The sequence below is a fragment of the Phalacrocorax carbo genome, chromosome Z (assembly GCF_963921805.1).
Source record: "Phalacrocorax carbo chromosome Z, bPhaCar2.1, whole genome shotgun sequence".
Lineage (NCBI taxonomy): Eukaryota > Metazoa > Chordata > Aves > Suliformes > Phalacrocoracidae > Phalacrocorax > Phalacrocorax carbo.
In genome coordinates this window covers 62,613,260-62,630,486 of record NC_087548.1, presented here as the reverse complement: position 1 = coordinate 62,630,486, position 17,227 = coordinate 62,613,260, and the positions used below count along the sequence as shown (strand labels likewise).

The 17,227-nt window shown below is 39.8% G+C and overlaps 1 protein-coding gene across 6 annotated transcripts in view; it reads left to right on the top strand.

The window, feature by feature from the left end:
• MCC (MCC regulator of WNT signaling pathway) overlaps nucleotides 1-17,227 on the top strand; it is a 237,752-nt gene that overhangs the window by 194,505 nt on the left and 26,020 nt on the right. For all 6 annotated transcript variants that reach the window (XM_064438842.1, XM_064438844.1, XM_064438843.1 and 3 more), the window contains 7 exons: nucleotides 1,185-1,331; nucleotides 1,654-1,743; nucleotides 2,429-2,577; nucleotides 4,322-4,462; nucleotides 5,668-5,768; nucleotides 8,313-8,496; nucleotides 16,426-16,660. In XM_064438842.1, the coding sequence (XP_064294912.1) occupies nucleotides 1,185-1,331; nucleotides 1,654-1,743; nucleotides 2,429-2,577; nucleotides 4,322-4,462; nucleotides 5,668-5,768; nucleotides 8,313-8,496; nucleotides 16,426-16,660 (1,047 nt within the window). The remainder of the gene's footprint in view (nucleotides 1-1,184; nucleotides 1,332-1,653; nucleotides 1,744-2,428; nucleotides 2,578-4,321; nucleotides 4,463-5,667; nucleotides 5,769-8,312; nucleotides 8,497-16,425; nucleotides 16,661-17,227) is intronic.

Below are 17,227 nucleotides of genomic sequence, written 5' to 3'. Positions count from 1 at the left end.
CCTATAGCTGAAGAAAGCCTAAGCTTTAATGAAACTTAAATTTTGAAAATTTTTGACTAAAGGATTTCAGCTTGCTTAATCTGTTCTTTGTGTCAATCCCACCTTGTTTTAGAGAGTAGGAATCAGAGTTGCATTTCATGCTACAGGGGGATAGAAAATGGACTGAACTTTTATTTCACTGGACTTTTGGTAAAATTCCACCACTTCTGTTTTGCAGATGGCCTGTTCCAACAAAATCAGCATAGAAACTTCCATATTAAAGTAAATGCTCTATATTCAGGGAAATTTCCTCTTCAGGTGGTTTCTTCCCCCTTCTCTCATCTCACATTCCCCCTTCTCTCATCTCACATTCCTTGTTTAAGATTCTGTGGGGAAAATGAGCTCTGTCACTTTACCTATTGGCATAATTGTTGTGTTATTCCTTGTCTGTTAAGAATTATTTCAAGGTAAACACTATAATCTTTAGCTCAGCTATAGTTTGGCTCCTGCAGACTTTTTTTTTTTACCCTTTAGTCCTGAAAATCTTTTGACATCAGTTCTACAAGTATTTGTAGATGTGTTCTGGGGACGATGGAGTGTTTGCAGTGTATGTTTACAGAGAGCTTCTGCAGACTGTTGGTTGGCTACTTTGCTGGTATTTTCTTGCCTGTACTCATTACTCATTACACGGTACCTTTACTTAACTGTAGTTTTGAAAGCATGATTAACATTTGAATTTCTTTGACCTTCAAGTATGACAAAGTCATCCTATGATATATTTGTATCAAGAGTTCTTTTCAACACTGGAGCTTTCCATTAACAGCAGGTTCTTCATTTGATTTGTTTAGGCATCATAATCTTAGGCTGGAGCAGTAGCTTCACCCCAGACAGAATAATTTCTATACATATAGTACAACTGCACTGAAGGGGTTATATAAAACAAGCTGAAACTTTGAGTAATTGCTCTACAGTATTACATTTGCATATTTCCATATTGCAGGTAGTTTAAAAAACTGACAAAAATGGAATTTTAAAACAACCTCCGTTCATCTGGTCCCCAGATGAAAAATTTGTGGCCACCACAGGACAAAATATGACTTCTATGCTCAAGCCAGAAGCAATTAGGCTTGGCTAGACAATGAGAAAATCTCCAAGCTATTTAAACTCTGAAAGTGAAAAAAACAGAATGTTGTGTTTTATTGTAGGTTCGAGAGCTGCAAACACGTTTGCAAAGTGTGCAGGCAACAGGCCCATCCAGCCCAAGTCGTCTCACTTCTGCCAATCGACCCATTAACCCCAGCACGGGAGAGCTGAGCACAAGCAGCAGTAGCAATGACATTCCCATAGCCAAGGTGAGCTACTGTGTGTTGCAGTAATGCTTCTCATTATCTGGGAGAAGCACGCTTCTTTTTGCACAGCTGCTGTGCGGGCATGTGATTAACTGGGAGAAACCTGGAATCCCCAGAGAGTTTTCTGGGATCCTAAGCCAGTCAATGAACTTGAGCTGCAGAAAGGAATTAAGCACTAATCTTTGTAATTCCCTGTTACAACACAGGTGTCAGTTTTACAGTAGTTCACTTCAGGTTTGCAAGTGTAGCTAGTGAGCAAATGCATTTTCTGTAATCTTTATGGTGTGTGTGTTCCTGAGTAACTGTGCAGCATTCTGACTTACAGATTGCTGAAAGAGTGAAGTTGTCAAAGACAAGATCAGAGTCTTCATCATCTGATAGACCTGTCTTAGGATCAGAAATCAGCAGCATAGGGGTAAGGACTAATAATTATGTGCATGCATGATACCTTCTGAAGATGACCTGTGCTCCTTTAAAAACAGCATTGTTTTCTTGCTGGATAAATGTATGAGCTAACTGAAAGTATTTTGTAAGTCACTTTGAGAAAAATATTTCAGCAGAGAATATTTCACCCAGTATGAAGATCTCATTTTCTCATAAGTGGTGGCTAGAAGTCATTCTCGGAGTGACTTCAAGAGAACAATTTTGGAGTCAATTCCTCCAAAATATTATTCTTCAAGAAAAGACTATTCGGTAGCATTTCACAACTTCCAATCAACAGAGAACTGGATTCTGCTTTGTAATGCCAATGTAAATCAGTAACACTGTCGCTACTCTGTGTTAATATTTGTCTCACTGAAGAACTCAGCTCTAACTTTTTGCCAGGCTTTCAAGAAAGTAGGTAACTTGTATATTAGGCTTTTCAAATGTATCATGAAGTAGTGGGCTTCACCCTTTGTCTAGTAAAATTTTAAATCAAAACAGCTACTTAAAGTGGAAACTTGTAAATGTTCTATTCAATGCAAAAATCATGGTAGATGCTGAATGATGAATGCCTTGAAGTGAATACATGCAAGTAAATGCAGCTGTCAATGCAGACTGCCTGTGGGAGGAAACCGGTGGTTATCTGTTCACAATAATCTATTGACTGCCCTGTGCAGGTGTCTAGTACTGTGGCTGAACATTTGGCACATTCCCTCCAAGACTGCTCAAACATCCAGGAAATCTTCCAGACTCTTTATTCACATGGATCTGCTATCTCTGAAAGTAAAATCCGAGAGTTTGAAGTGGAGACAGAGAGATTAAATAGGTACGGTGAAACATTAGATATGCTCAAATGGGTTGTCTGCTATTAGCTTTGTTAAAACTGCTACTTTTTTATCCTTTTTGACAATTGCTTAGTCATTCCCAGCTCAACTGTGGCAGCTGCAGATAAACATGGAACGTAGTTGATGAAGAGAAGATTGAATCGTATGCTAAGGATTCTTTCTGTTCGTATGACAGTTTGGTCATGCATTATTAAATCAGCATGGCACTTTCATCTGGAACAATTTGCACTGTAGTGTCCTGGCCAAGTAGACATGGCATCTTTTTTCATAAGACACATCACTGCTAGGAATAAGGATTCCCATAACTTATTCCCCTCATTCTGGAATTAGCTTGCTTTGTTTTGTCATGAAGAAATGAAGAAACAAAATTATAGCATGAACTGTATCAACTAACAGACTGATGTATGGTGGAGTGGCATATATACCAGTAAGCAGAATTTTCTCTGCAGAGGAAAGATTGTAGCTTTCTGGTTGCTGTTAAAATACCACTGGTGTTATCCTTCAGTAAGCTCTATCAAAACCAATGCTTCACATCCTCTTTGGCACATAAAATCAAAACTGTGGATCAGGAACATGAGAATCATGTCTCAGCGTGTTTCCTTCCAAGTTCTCTCTTCCGCACAGCTATCTCAAATTTAGTCTGATCAGTACAATATCTCTTTTATTTGTAGTTCATGTTTTTGTAGTGCTGCAAAATGTGATCCTTTGGGTTTTTTGTTCGTTTTTTTTTTTTTCTGTGCACTGCACAATTATGCTTTGACAACACAGTTCCTTATAGGAGGTGTCAAAGAAAATACAGGAGTTGAAGCATCTGAGCGTTCTAGCAGCTAGGAAAATATGAGCTTTATTCTGATGAGTGAATAAATGGTGTACTAGCCCTTCTCCTTCTTGTGTTTGTTAAGAAGTCAGTGATTTTAGAGTTCTGGATGGCACTGATTTCTTCGTAAGCCACCTGTACAAATTTTTTAATCATTTGCCTGTCTGTTTTCGCTGTATGTCCAATTCTTATGATTAGGCATAGTACATTGATATGTAGCGCAGTTATCACCAGTGAGAATAAACAGTAATACTGATATAATGAAGCCTCATTTCAGATTCAGAGTAAACCTCATTGAGACGAATATCACAGTTCAATTCTGATATAGGCTTCCATTTGGCTGTTGCCAGAACTTCTGGAGATTTCATGGTGTCATTGAAACTTCGTTTGTATTTTGGAAGTTACTTCTCTAATCACAACCAAAATATTACTTCAAGTGAAACAGTTATTCTGGAGGTTCCAAAGAAGAGGGGTATTTATGCAGCTGCATGATCCCTACACACACCCACATATTGGACTAATGAGTATGCCTTACTTAAAAGAAGAAGCAAATGTGACAGCAGGAGGTGAGGAATGGAGGCGGAAAATTATGCAAGAGGTTAATATGAAACTGTCCTACACAGTCTTGTGGCTACAAAATAAGGGTACAGCTTTCCGCTTGCTGCTGGTACACAGGGTTATGATTACAGTTTATGGGAAGGAGAGGAGAATAAGAGGCTGTCCTAAGAGAAATTACTGTCAGCTTGGCTATTGATATGGGACACAGGACTGATAGATTTTGGCATCTTTATTAAAGACCTGCGTACACCAAATGGTATTTGTTGTTTTAAATTATGATTGTTCTAGAGTTTTCAGGATAGTGTCTGCAAGCTAATCTTCAAGGTTGCAATTTACTTCCTTTTCTACAGCCGTATTGAGCACTTGAAATCCCAGAATGACTTGTTGACAATAACACTGGAAGAGTGCAAAAGCAATGCCGAGAGGATGAGCATGCTTGTTGGGAAGTATGAGTCCAATGCCACAGCCCTCAGGCTTGCATTGCAGTACAGGTATGTATCTATGCAGAGGGTGTCTCATCCAGAAAAAGAGGGAGTGGGGGAGACTTGATAGGAATCTTTGAGAGTGAAATTATTGGTATGCTATAGTAATACTGTTTCTTTTTGTTTCATCCCTGAAAAAATGTGCTTTGGTTAAACTACTTGACAAACTACAGAACTGAAGTTACTGATACAAGTGTACTTCAACCCTAGTTCACCAGCAGGAGAGAACTCGATCTAATAGAAGTATACAGATTTATCTTCTCATTTTTAAATACAAAATTAACATTTGAATTAGGGGTTGTGTATAGGCTTGAACTGTCTCTGCTGTATCCAGTCTTAAGGTATAGGTTCTCTGTATTAGGCTGGCAGCTTTCACAAGACCAGTGGGCCAAAGAGTAGTATTGTATTCCACATAATTCAGAGTGACTTTATATTGCATCAGTTGGAATTGTGGATTAATTCCTTGGTATTTGGTTACAAGTATCTAAACTTGCTTTAAACTATATGTAAAAATACAGTGCCGTTTAACTCCTTCAGCTGCAACTAATTTGGAACAGGCAGTTCCGGTCTTAAGACAAATTTTTTTGCCTCTTAAAGGATGTACTCTATTACTATCAGCCTTGAGCAAATTACAAGAAAATGTAAATTGCAAATAGGTATATTAAGGTATATACATTTTAAAAAACATTAGAAGGTAACAGGAATGAGTGACTCACAACTGTATTTTGAAGCTGTTATGTTGTAAGGAGGAAACTCTCACAGCCATGACAGAGAAACAAGTATTTTTTTCTGTCTTTTCTTCTTACTATACTTTGTATAGTATATAGTACAGTATAGAATACTGTATTTTGTACAATAAGAAGGCCTGAAAAAGTTTCTCAAAGGGATCATGTCAACCATCATTCATATTGTTGACTGTTTCAAACATGCTTCTGGAGCTCACTTCATAATGGGTCATTCTCTTTTCTGTTTTAACTTGTTACATTACTTGAGGCCAACCTGGGACCATCATAAGGAAGAAAAGACTCTTGAATGCTTGTGATAGAGCTCTGTGTTACATCATTTAATATTCCTGCTGCTAGACAAAAAGTAGGGAATCATGCAGTTCATCAGCTACCTCTTTTCTTTTGTTGCTGTTGCAGGTATTCTTCCCCTCTGAACTGCAGATATATTTTGTGTGATTTTGGTTTTATGTGGCTTGTTCTCTCTTTCAGTGAGCAGTGCATAGAAGCATATGAGCTGCTGCTGGCATTGGCAGAAAGTGAGCAGAGTCTCATTCTCGGGCAGTTCAGAGCTGCAGGTGTTGGTTCTGTTGGTAAGATGTCAATGAATCACTTTATTTAAATATATTTTTTTTGCATGTCAGTTAGCATTAGAGTTATTTGTAACAGTGAATCATCTCATGACCCATCCCTTAAGAATGCCTTCCAGTCTTTTCTTGTTTTCAACTAATTAACTCATTTTACACACCAAAACAATAGGGGAAAAGAAGAAGAGAGACTGGAATTAAATCATAAAATTCACCAGCAATTTAAGTCAACCTATGTACACTATCGCAAGGGGATGCCTATTCTGGCAGCGGTGAGGCTGCTACAGACACGCAGCTGTACAGAGTAGAATTATTAAACAATACTCAGGAGCGTGTATGGCTAAGGGCCATACGGCTGTGGTAACTGCAAGTACAGATTTTGTTTCAGCCAGCAGCATTGACATCCCCCCTCCCCCAAAGCTGAGTCTATGAAAAACTGGGATTAAGACAATACAAAGGTAACAATGAGTAGTTACAGAGAAAAAAAAAAAGCTCTAGTGCATTTTACCTTTGCTCTAGAATTTTAGAACATTCTATGTCATGTTTTACTGTCTTGTTGGGGATATTAGCTTGTATGTCCTGAGTTTTTCTTATTTTGTGGATAGTTAACCTTGTGGCTAGGTGTTGTTTTTTAATATGCTGCTTGCTAAGTAATGGAATGAGCCACTCTTATGGGTACAGTTCAGAAATGTTTGGAGCTTGACATTGCTGCTGGCCCCACTTTTCTGATAGGAAGAGATGTTTACACAATGAACATTAATCTGGGCTTTATAGTCCCATTCCTTATACTGATCTTGAAGTAAAAGAAGGGAAACCTTCAGAGAGAGAAGAATAGTTCTTTGTGCTGTGCTGAGGTGTAGTAACAGCCTGGTTGAGACAGTATTATAGCACTAGCTTCTGAGGAATCACTGAAATGTAAACAGAAAGATTTTAGAGACAGGGTAACCGTCTGGCTTTAGAGCCCCAGGACTGACATGGTCAGCCTCCTGTTTCAGATCACTAGATGCACTCAGACCACAGTTGCTGTGCTGCTAACCATGCCCCTTATTTTGTATCTCTCCCAGTGCTAGAAACAGGCCCTGTGTACCTGTCTTGGCCTGTGCCATACACCAGACATTAGAGTGGATGTCTGACATTTTCATCCACCTTTCTTCCAGACTCTGGTCATTCCTTTCTAAAATGTGCTAAGGGATCTTTCCCTGCTGGCAGAGATGAGTAGCCAGCAAAAGTTAATTCAGTCTTGGATTTTCTAATCACATAGGTGGCAGAAAGAAATCTTAGAAGGGAGAAATACTTCGGGTTAGAGTAGGGTTTCATGTCACATGCATTTTATGAAAGAGAATGTAGTTTCGTTTTTATAGAGGTGTCTGTCTACAGCTCTTAATTATGGTATTATCAGTTATAGCCCTGTGATAGAAACAGTGCCAATTTCCCATTACATAACACAGCTTGGAGGAACTTGTGTTTGGTTTATATACCTTTACTTCACCATGAAATTTGATTAAAACACCTAGATAAAATAGCAGATTTTTGGCTTGAAGACCAGTCAAGTTTTATATCAACATCTGTGAGTGGAAAATGCATAGGACTTGCTTCTGCATCACTTAGAGCTAAGCATATCTAGCTGCTCTTAACAGAACATTCTTCCTTTCTTCCACATTAATGTTATTTCTAGTGCATGCACTTCACTTAGCAAGTGTGAAGTATGGGTAATTGTTCTTTGACTCAAGTAAGGGTGTAATGAAAATCTGACATAGAGCAAACTGGTTTTTTGATACTCTCTGGCATCATTGCATGGTATTTGTTTAAATACTGAATACAGTGTAGCTTTGTTCAGACTTTCAGTGTAGCCACTAATCTGTCTTAATTTAATGACTTGACTCCAGCTGGAGTTAGGACTGCAAGAACAGTGACAGTGGTTTCTGTACTGTCTCTGCTGAAGGGATGGCTTACCAGCTGTGTAGATGCTGCATAACCACTAGATATTATAGCAAATTAATAAACACCAGTGCTAGTTTTATTTTGGTTTAGTACACATGATTGCTTATGAAAGGCTGCTTCTAAGTGGTAAGGCAATTCTTCCTGCTGGAAAGGTAGCCTGTAAGGTGTTTTGGCAAATCATTAGGCTTGAGATAAAGGTGCTTGTGAGAACAAACACTGGAAATGACTACACTGTGAAACAGCACTGGACTGATTGCAGTAAGACTTGTAATTTAGGCTGAGGCTCTTCCAGTGTATTATTAATTTCAGCATCCTAACCTAATTCTAATGCACAATGCACGCACTCTACAAACAGACAAGCTAGCTAAGATAACACATCACTTAAGACATGTGCCTGGAGCTTGTGGCTGGGAGGGAGATGCATTCAGGTCAGTAGCCCAGTTACCACTGATGCTCACACAGAAGTGAAGTTGCTTTTACATCACAGATTGGTAATTTGTTGTCATCGTCTTGGTATAAACAGAGAAAGCATAGAAGCACCTCTACTCTTGCCTTAATTTTTCTCATCCTCCTCAAAGCTCTGAAACATATTGTTTCCTTGAAAACTAGGGGACCAGATAGGTGATGAAAACGTCACCCAGATGCTTAAAAGAGCTCATGACTGCAGGAAGACAGCTGAGAACGCAGCAAAAGCCTTGCTGATGAAACTAGATGGGAGCTGCGGGGGAGCCTATGCAATCACAGGCTGTAGTGTGCAGCCCTGGGAAAGCCTGTCATCCAATAGCCACACAAGGTAACTGCAACTCATCTGCTCTCCTAATCACCAAGTGTTTGATTTCAGACCAAAAGTTATGTTGTACTGTATTGCTGAAGTAAGTGCAAAGGTCTTGCACATGGGTTGGGACAGTCCCGAGCACAAATACAGGCTGGGAAGAGAATAGATTGAGAGTAGCCCTGAGGAGAAGGACTTGGGGGTATTGGTTGATAAGAAGCTCAACATGACATGGCAATATGCACTCGCAGCCCAGACAGCCAACCATATCCTGGGCTGCATCAAAAGAAGCGTGGCCAGCAGGTCGAGGGAGGTGATTCTCCCCCATCCACTCTGCTCTGGTGAGTGCCCGCCTGGAGTACTGCATTCAGCTCTGGAGCCCTCAAGATAAAAAGTACATGGACCTGTTGGAGCAAGTCCAGAGGAGGGCCATGAAGATGATCCGAGGGCTGGTGCACCTCTCCTATGAAGACAGACTGAAAGAGTAGGGGTTTTTCAGCCTGGAGAAGAGAAAGCTCCAGGGAGACCTTACAGGAGCTTTCTAGTAGCTGAAGGGGGCCTACAAGAAAGCTGGAGAGGGACTTTTTACAAGGGCATGTAGTGATAGTTCAAGGGGTAATGGCTTTAAACTGAAAGAGGGTAGGTTTAGATTAGATGTAAGGAAGAAATTCTTCACTATGGGGGTGGTAAGGCACTGGAACAGGTTGCCCAGAGAAGTTGTGGATGCCCCATCCCTGGAAGTGTTCAAGGCCAGGTTGGATGGGGCTTTGAGTGACCTGGTCTAGTAGAAGGTGTCCCTGCCCATGGCAGGGAGGTTGGAACTATATAATCTTTGAAGGTCCCTTCCAACCCAAACTATTCTATGATTCTATAAACCACGCCCCTCCCACCAGTCCACTGGCTTCTTTGCTTTGGTTTATAAGTCACCGTGCCTCAGTGGTCTAATTGCCTTTAGACTTCAAGCAACTCCAGCCTAGAAGGGCTTTGTATAAATTTGTTGCAGAGGGGTGACTCTGAACTTTGATCTTCCTCACAAAGCGCAAAACCATTATGTTTGTTTTATATCAGGGACTCTCTTGCTGTTTTATTGGAACTCAAATTATGTACTTCTTATTACTATCTATTGTATGTAGACAGCACAGACATACAGAGAACCAGAGATCAGAAGTATGCTTCTGTCAGCATTTGGAACGCTCAAGAATTGTTTTCTAAATGTTGCAGATCCAGCCATTTTGTTTTAAACCATTTCCTCTCCCTTCACATTTGCCTTTGCCCCTCCCCAAATTCTTCATTCCCATGCTATTCTTTGGCACATGGAGTGGCAAATGAACATCATGACGGACAGAGTGGATTATTCCAGGAAAGGCTGGTTATTGCAGTTTTTCTGAAGACCTATAAGATAATGAAACTTAAATGAGCTATTATCGAGGAAGTGTTCCAGTTCAAATACATCTGCTAGGAACTTCATTTTGAGTCATTGCCTGCCTGGAGTGTAGTTGTACTCTGTGCAGTGAATATGTGTGCTTGTGTATGGATGTGAATTTGGCACGCATCCTGGACAAATATAGATGAATGTTTTATTTTTAGAAGTTATTTTAGTTTCTCAGATTCACTCTAAAACTTCATTTTAATTCAGTTTTTGAGCCAGTTCTTTATTCAGATGCTATCATTTTTTGACACGTTTAGAAGTTTATTTTAGTACTCTATCATTTCCTCTTCTTACTGACGCCTACTCCAAAGGATTTTATTTCCTGCCATGTGACTGGCATGGAATAGCTAAAAAGTAAGCAAAAAGGTAACCTGAGGTAACAGGGTCCAAATGCAAGGTAAATTTTAACATTTTATTCAAATAAGTTTTATGGTGCTCTTTTTGTCAAAGAAGGCTCTATCTTTATTCAGAAATTAATGTGACAACATCTGCGCTACTGACACATTGGTTATTCATTGTACCAAAAGTATTTACTGGCCTTGGAAAGAAGTTATACAAAGCTGTTTCAACTACTTGACTTGCCTCGGTCTGCATGCACTTATGCCTGCATGTGAACATGTTTTAAGTGGCCGCACGTAGCAACACCTCTACCTAGGCTGACCTTGTTTTCCATTATGTTATTTGAAAGGGTCATTTTCAGTTGTTCATAACTACCTCAATGTTTTTGTTTTTGTTCCTTGTGAGATACCTAGTATGTAGTCAAGGCATTTTTTTTCCTTGAAAACAATTTAGATAGTTTCCAGTATTGACGGAGGAAATTGGCAGGTGGGGGGTTGTTCCTGTTTTAGTATTTGCTTTCCTAGCTTTTCACTGAAAGTGTTTGGTAGGAATGTAGTGTCTACAGTGCTTGCTTTGTTGAACATAATTTTTCATTGGTTGTTTTTGGTTTTTTGAGGGGGGGCCAGGGCTGGGGCCGGGGGCAGTGTTTGGGGACAAAAATCACCCCTCATGCTCATTGTTTACTGTGAACTTTCAGTGGTCAGCTGGCAATGTGTGTATGTGTGCACATCACCTGTTGGCTGAGTAGGTAAAGTTTCAGCAGAGTATGTTTTAAATGGTACAGGATTTCAGATTTCATCAGTATAAACTGTGTCATGAAATGCAGAAATGCAAATATAAATGCTTCTGTGTGCAAGAAAGATCTTCTAGTTTGAGTCGTTATCATTGTAAGATAATTTTTTCTGGTGTGGAGCAAGATATTGTATGGAATAAGGTAACTATACTATCTGCTTTGATATATGTAGAACAAGAGAGAGAAAAGCCTCTCTCACTCACCCAAAGGGCACACAGCAAGTCAGGAACTTGTCATATGGGCTTCCTGATGTGATCATCACTTACACATTGTCGTCCCTCTCCCCTCCCCCCACATCTGATGTAATTTGTCTTTGTCTAAACAAACATATCAGCAAAAATACTTATGAAACTTTGGCTTCTCCATGAAATGCAAATCTTCTTTTCTTTCCTTCTGCTGTGTTCAAGTGATACGTGATAGAGGTGTTTTCACCCTGTGGACCCTGTTTCAAAATAGAGGCATCCCCTCTTCATCCTACAGATGTATGACACTGTGCTAGCCCACAGATGGAAAATCTGTGTTGGTTCAAAAGGCACACAATTTTCTAAATTTACATCAGTAAATGTTCTATCTCAGGATTAAAAGATTGAAGATTTTCTCTTTAACTCTCCTCTGTCTACCATTCTGGATCCTTTTAGCTTCCCTCCAGGACCCTGCTCCTGCTTTTTTGAGTTATCCTGCCTATGTTGTCAGCTCTCTCAACCCATTCATGTGTGCTCCCTTGTCACTTGGCTCCCTGCTGCTCTAGACAGAGCTCCTATTGCCACAGACCTCCAGCCCTCTATGATTCTTTGAAGTGGATGGCTTCCATTTCCTTTCCTTTTCCATTACAATAGCAATCCAAGCAGAGACAGGAAAGCAGGCTGCAGATTTCTAGCTGTTCCTGCAGGCTTAATGTTTTTTATTTGTCTTAAAGAACTTGGCACTCTATAAAACTGGGGAGTAGAACAAGCCCACATCACTAGTGAGTGCTGTGTGAACCACCATTTGGGGACCACTGCACTGAAATGAAAACATTTTTACGTTATGTGGTTCAAACATGCCCTGAATCTGCAAGACTGATCTTTTGCCATAGCTATTCTAGCATTGCAGGCTTTTAATTGCGTATATTTATTGCTACCTTTCCCCTTTGAAACCAACTGAGTAAAGAGGTGGCAGGATGATGAAAAACTCTCCTTTGCTGAGACTTGTGACAAATGAATAATTCTCCCTGCTGTTCAAAGTCCTGTAGAATAGGGACTTATAATGCAATTGTTGACCCATCTTTAGCTTCAGCATTTCAAATGAGATTTCGAATGTCAAATCACTGAACACATTACTCAGAATAAATGCTTGGTGAGCCACTAGTAACAAGTGGTTAAATACTGTAAAAGGGAGCAACTGAAAGGAAAAGAAATGAAATGCAATGAAAGAGCATCATGGAGGTTGTTACTGGTGAAGTGAATAAAAATAATAGCAACCATCTCAACTCATTTGGCTGGGAGCAGCACAATAATGTTGCCAATTCATTTTTTTGAAAATAGAAATAGGTCTGCAGTGTAGTTGGAAGCCATAATTATTTTAATGGACAGAAGGTAACAATAGAACATATATTGCCAACAAGGTTTGACTGATTGAACATGAAGGAGAAGGAAACAAAAGAGAAGGACGCTAGTTGTAACACACTGAAAACAGAAGATTTTATTCCCTGCAGTGCTAGCAAGCCCAACCTTATATCTGGATTCATGGGGGGAAAGATCTGGTCTCTTACATGCAAAGGGAATTCTTTTCAGTGTTATATAGTGTCACAAAATATGCGAACTCAGCCAAAATATAGGACTATATCTTTCATCATAATCACCTCAGATTTCGGGTAGGTAGCTGACAGACAAAATTATCTTGACTGAAGTGTGCAAATAAGTTATTTAGAAATATCCCAACAGGTATCTTAATGTTATTTATGTAACACTTCATTGCTGGACTGACCTAGTCTCAGAAGGAAACAGGGTAGTTTCACCAAAAGTTCCAATTTTAGCCAAATATACTGTTGTTTGTCTTTTGGCTAGTTGGAATACCTTTCAATTTCTCAGGAAGTTACTATCTTTTGACATTGTGCTGTTTCAGATCTCAAGCCACAACATTCACCTAGATGATGGTTGGCCCATGTGTATTAAATGTATTCTTTAAAATGTAAGGTTGCATGCGGACATTCAAGCAAATTTTGTGGATTCAGTTCTGACAGCATTATTTTAGTTCTGTCAATTTTTGTAATATCTGCACCATTGCTGAATTGCAGATTTATTTATTGACTTGATTTTTAATAGATGAACTGAGGCTTACACTGGCTTTTATGGGCAAAATTTTGCAGTGTACAGAAGTTACACAGATGCACAGTTGGAAGCCTCATTTATATCCATCCACTGCATTTGATATACACACATGCAAACACACGCATGCCAGCAAATAAACCTGCACATTATACTATACCAACCTGCATATTTTCCACAGGCTATATAAGAAAATTAATTTGGCATCATCCAGGCATGACACTATTGTAAAAGATCTGAGGGATGAAGCAAGTGGGAAGAATCTTTCTCTTTGCGTGTTCTGAATACAATAGCAGTTAGAATGAGCAGATTGATGTTGTATTCCTTCCAGGTGTCATGAAATTGTGATCCTTTCTCTATCCTCACCTACATGCTTGAGAAATGAGAAACTACATATATTTTGCAACAGTTTCATGTGGTTTGGGGATGGATGCATTATACTACATACACATTTTGTCAGTCTGTTTTCCTTTGCCCTGATAGCTGTTATAAGGGAGAGCAATATAAGCAATATCTGAAATTCAGGATCATATGCTTACCAGCTGTGGGCCCTTAAATAGAGCAGCAATGGACTAGCATTAATGCTGTGGAGAGCTGTATGGTGGGGCTTTTGGGGCAACACACCCTGACAGAGCTGTGCTGTGGGAGTTCAGAAACAATGCAGGGTTGTTTCTGTCCCTCATCATTCAGCTTCATTTTTACAACACTCCTAAGTGGGCTTTGTACCCTGGCTTTCTGCAACCCATACTGCTTCCAGTCTTCTGGGTAGGGGCTTGCTGCTAAGTGTTGGGGGAGAGGAAGGTTCTTGTCCCTTTTTGTGCTGTCTGAGACAGCTTCCTTGCTAAGCTTCCCTCACCTTCTTTAAAAAATTAAAAAAAAAAAAAAAAAGGGAAGAGCAGCTTGCTAGCAATTCACCAGAGGAGCCAACTCAGCTGCAGACAGGCAGGCAGGCAGCCAGGACCGAAGTAAAAGCAGCCTGAGTATCACTGGCTACAACCCAGACTGCCTTCCTCAGTTTGGACTGCTCTCCCCTAAAATATACGTGCATAGCTGTGGATCTTTAAGGGCCAAAATCTGTGACTATCCAATGAGTACGAGGTCCAACACAACATAAGAATAGACTTTCAGTGTTTTTGCTCAGGTTTCATTCCCAGCAGGCGAGCTAGATTTTCTTTCCTTTGCAAGCAAAAACCAAGATGAGTTCTTTGTGACCCAAGATTTGAAGCCTGTGTAGGCTTTAAAAGCTGTCCTTCCTCCAACAACAGCTGTTTTACATTTAATCCAGAAAAGCTGTGCAATTGCTGTCTTCGGGTGCTGAGGAAACTTGAAACGTGACTTCAGTACAGAATTAGGTATTTCTCACATTGTCTATCCCCATGATTTTTATATCAATATCTGCTTCTGAGAAGTATCTTTAAACTCAGTAAAGCAAGATTTATTAAGTGTTTTGAGATTCTCTAATGAACAACTAAGTCTGAAAAAAATATGTTTCAACCTGAAAGGGTTTCTATGTAGTGTAGGTACTGCATGTTTTTAGCTTCACTACTGATGGAAATGGATGAAAACAAAAGCAAAGGTGAGTTTATGCTTACAGTAAATATGGCACCTATTATCCTTAAGAAAATGAAGGAATAATGAGAAATTGACAGAGAACTGTAGTAAAGAACTGTAATGTGATAGTTTATGAGAGGGAAGGATTTTGAGCGATCTTTGTAGACCTGCCAATTCTCCATCTCCTCCAAGGCTGTGCTTGGAATTTGTGGGAAGATGGGCAATTATTTGAGGCACTTAAAATCATTGTAGCTTCAGCTGAAGTAGAACCAAAAGAAAAGAGAAAAATCAAGCCTGTCTTGAGAGGCTTCCTCTCTTTCACATGCATAATATATTTTAGGACATCATGACTCTCACAGCATGTAGCGGGTGGGGTTTTTTTTTTTTCTTCCTACAAAAATGTTGAACAGCAGTGCAATTTGATACAGAAAGTGATTTATTCCCCTGCTGATAACTGAGATCATCTAGCATTCCAGACAAGCACAGTTAATGGATGACTTATCCCTCACCCGGCAGCTGATTACAGGACCTCAGGAGACAGCAGGCAGCTTTGAGTGAGGTTATAGAAACAACATGGCATTTTATTTTCCTTTTAGTGCTATTGCAACTATATTCAGCCCTGGTATGCTACAGCTGTATCAGTCTGGGACCCCTGCAGCACTGGCATGCATGTAGGTGGGTAGGCAGCATGGAGCCGCCCTTGTTCTAAGACATCAGTTCTCCTTTCTGCCATCTCTGTGTAAACATTTGTAGGGCAGACTAATAGGCAGTCATTTGTGTGATGCCTCTAGACAGGAGAAGTTCCCCCAAGCCTGATGATGACTTTTTCTTAAAAATTGTGCTAACTTATAGGTTGGTTTTAAACCCCTCCAGCCCTGAAGGAATGTCAGTGTACTGAGGAAAACACCTTAACACGAAATGAAAGATGCTACCTCCTGGCATCTGCCAGTGGGATTTTGCTCAAGTTGATTGCTACAAGTATCCATTAAAAATATCTGAGATGATAACTGGTATTGCCATGACCAGAGATGAATGAGGTCTGGGCTGACTCTTTTTTCTTAGCAGATGCTTCTTCCCAAAGAAGATGAAGACTCAATGTCTGAACAGCAGAGAGAAGCTTGTCCTGCTAGGGTATTCATAAGAAATCAAAGTAGTTGGTGTTTGGTTTTTGGTTTTGGTTTGGTTTGGGTTTGTTGTTTTTTTTTTTTTTAATTTAAAAAAAGATTTGTTTCAGAAGATAGCATTCCAGCAAATTTAATTCAGTTACATGTCACTAAGTATCTGGCTTTGTGGAGAAGTTGTCACATGATAAAATTTTCTCATGCAGCTTAGAGAATTAATTTCTTTTCTGAATTTGTCACACCCCTTTGCATCTTCTGAATATTGCAACATCGTGTCCACGCTAAGTGTGTCCTTTCTATGAACTTTTAAATAAGACTCAGATGTGTTGTTAAAGTATTAGGAGAGTGTTTGATGTAAAAATATAGATTTTTGTTCCAAATGATTTTTAATACCATTCTTTCTCTTTCCAGTACTACCAGCTCAACTGCAAGCAGTTGTGATACAGAATTTACAAAGGAAGATGAGCAGCGCCTGAAGGATTACATCCAGCAGTTGAAAAATGACAGGGCAGCAGTGAAACTGACAATGCTGGAGCTGGAAAGCATCCACATTGATCCCCTTAGTTATGATGTTAAACCTCGTGGAGACAGCCAGAGGCTAGACCTGGAAAATGCAGTCTTGATGCAGGAACTTATGGCAATGAAGGTATTTTATTTATATCCAGCAGGCTAACTGTACTGCTGATAGTGGTCCTGTGCTACAAAACATGCTCAGTCACACTTACGGGAGGCTTTTATAGTCATCACTGGGTAGTAAAGGGTAACTTTGCTGAAACAAATAATCAGGGCTAAAAATCCAGTAGTCAAAAAGTGACAGAAGGCAGTGCATGAACAGTGATGAGCTATGTGTGTTTTGAGTTAGGCGAGGACTTCATCTGTGGCTCTAAAGTTGGAATGCTGTCCTTGACAAACCAGATGCTCTCTCTAAGAGATATGGCAGCTGAGATGCTTGAGGGTGACCAAAAGCATGATACAGCACTTCCAAAGAGACTGTTTATTACTTCACTTACAAGCTTGCAAATGTGCATCTTGAATATTTGTGAACTGAAGCAAAACAAATTCACCTCCTTTTAATATTGCTGTAGGAGGAGGAATGGTCTGTCAGAAGCTATCATCCCTAATGCTCTCCAGTGGTCAGTCACAGGTCCAGAGCTGTTTGAGGCAGTGTGTTGCAATCTGTAAGCTCAGTTCAGAGCCTGAGCAAAGAGTGTAG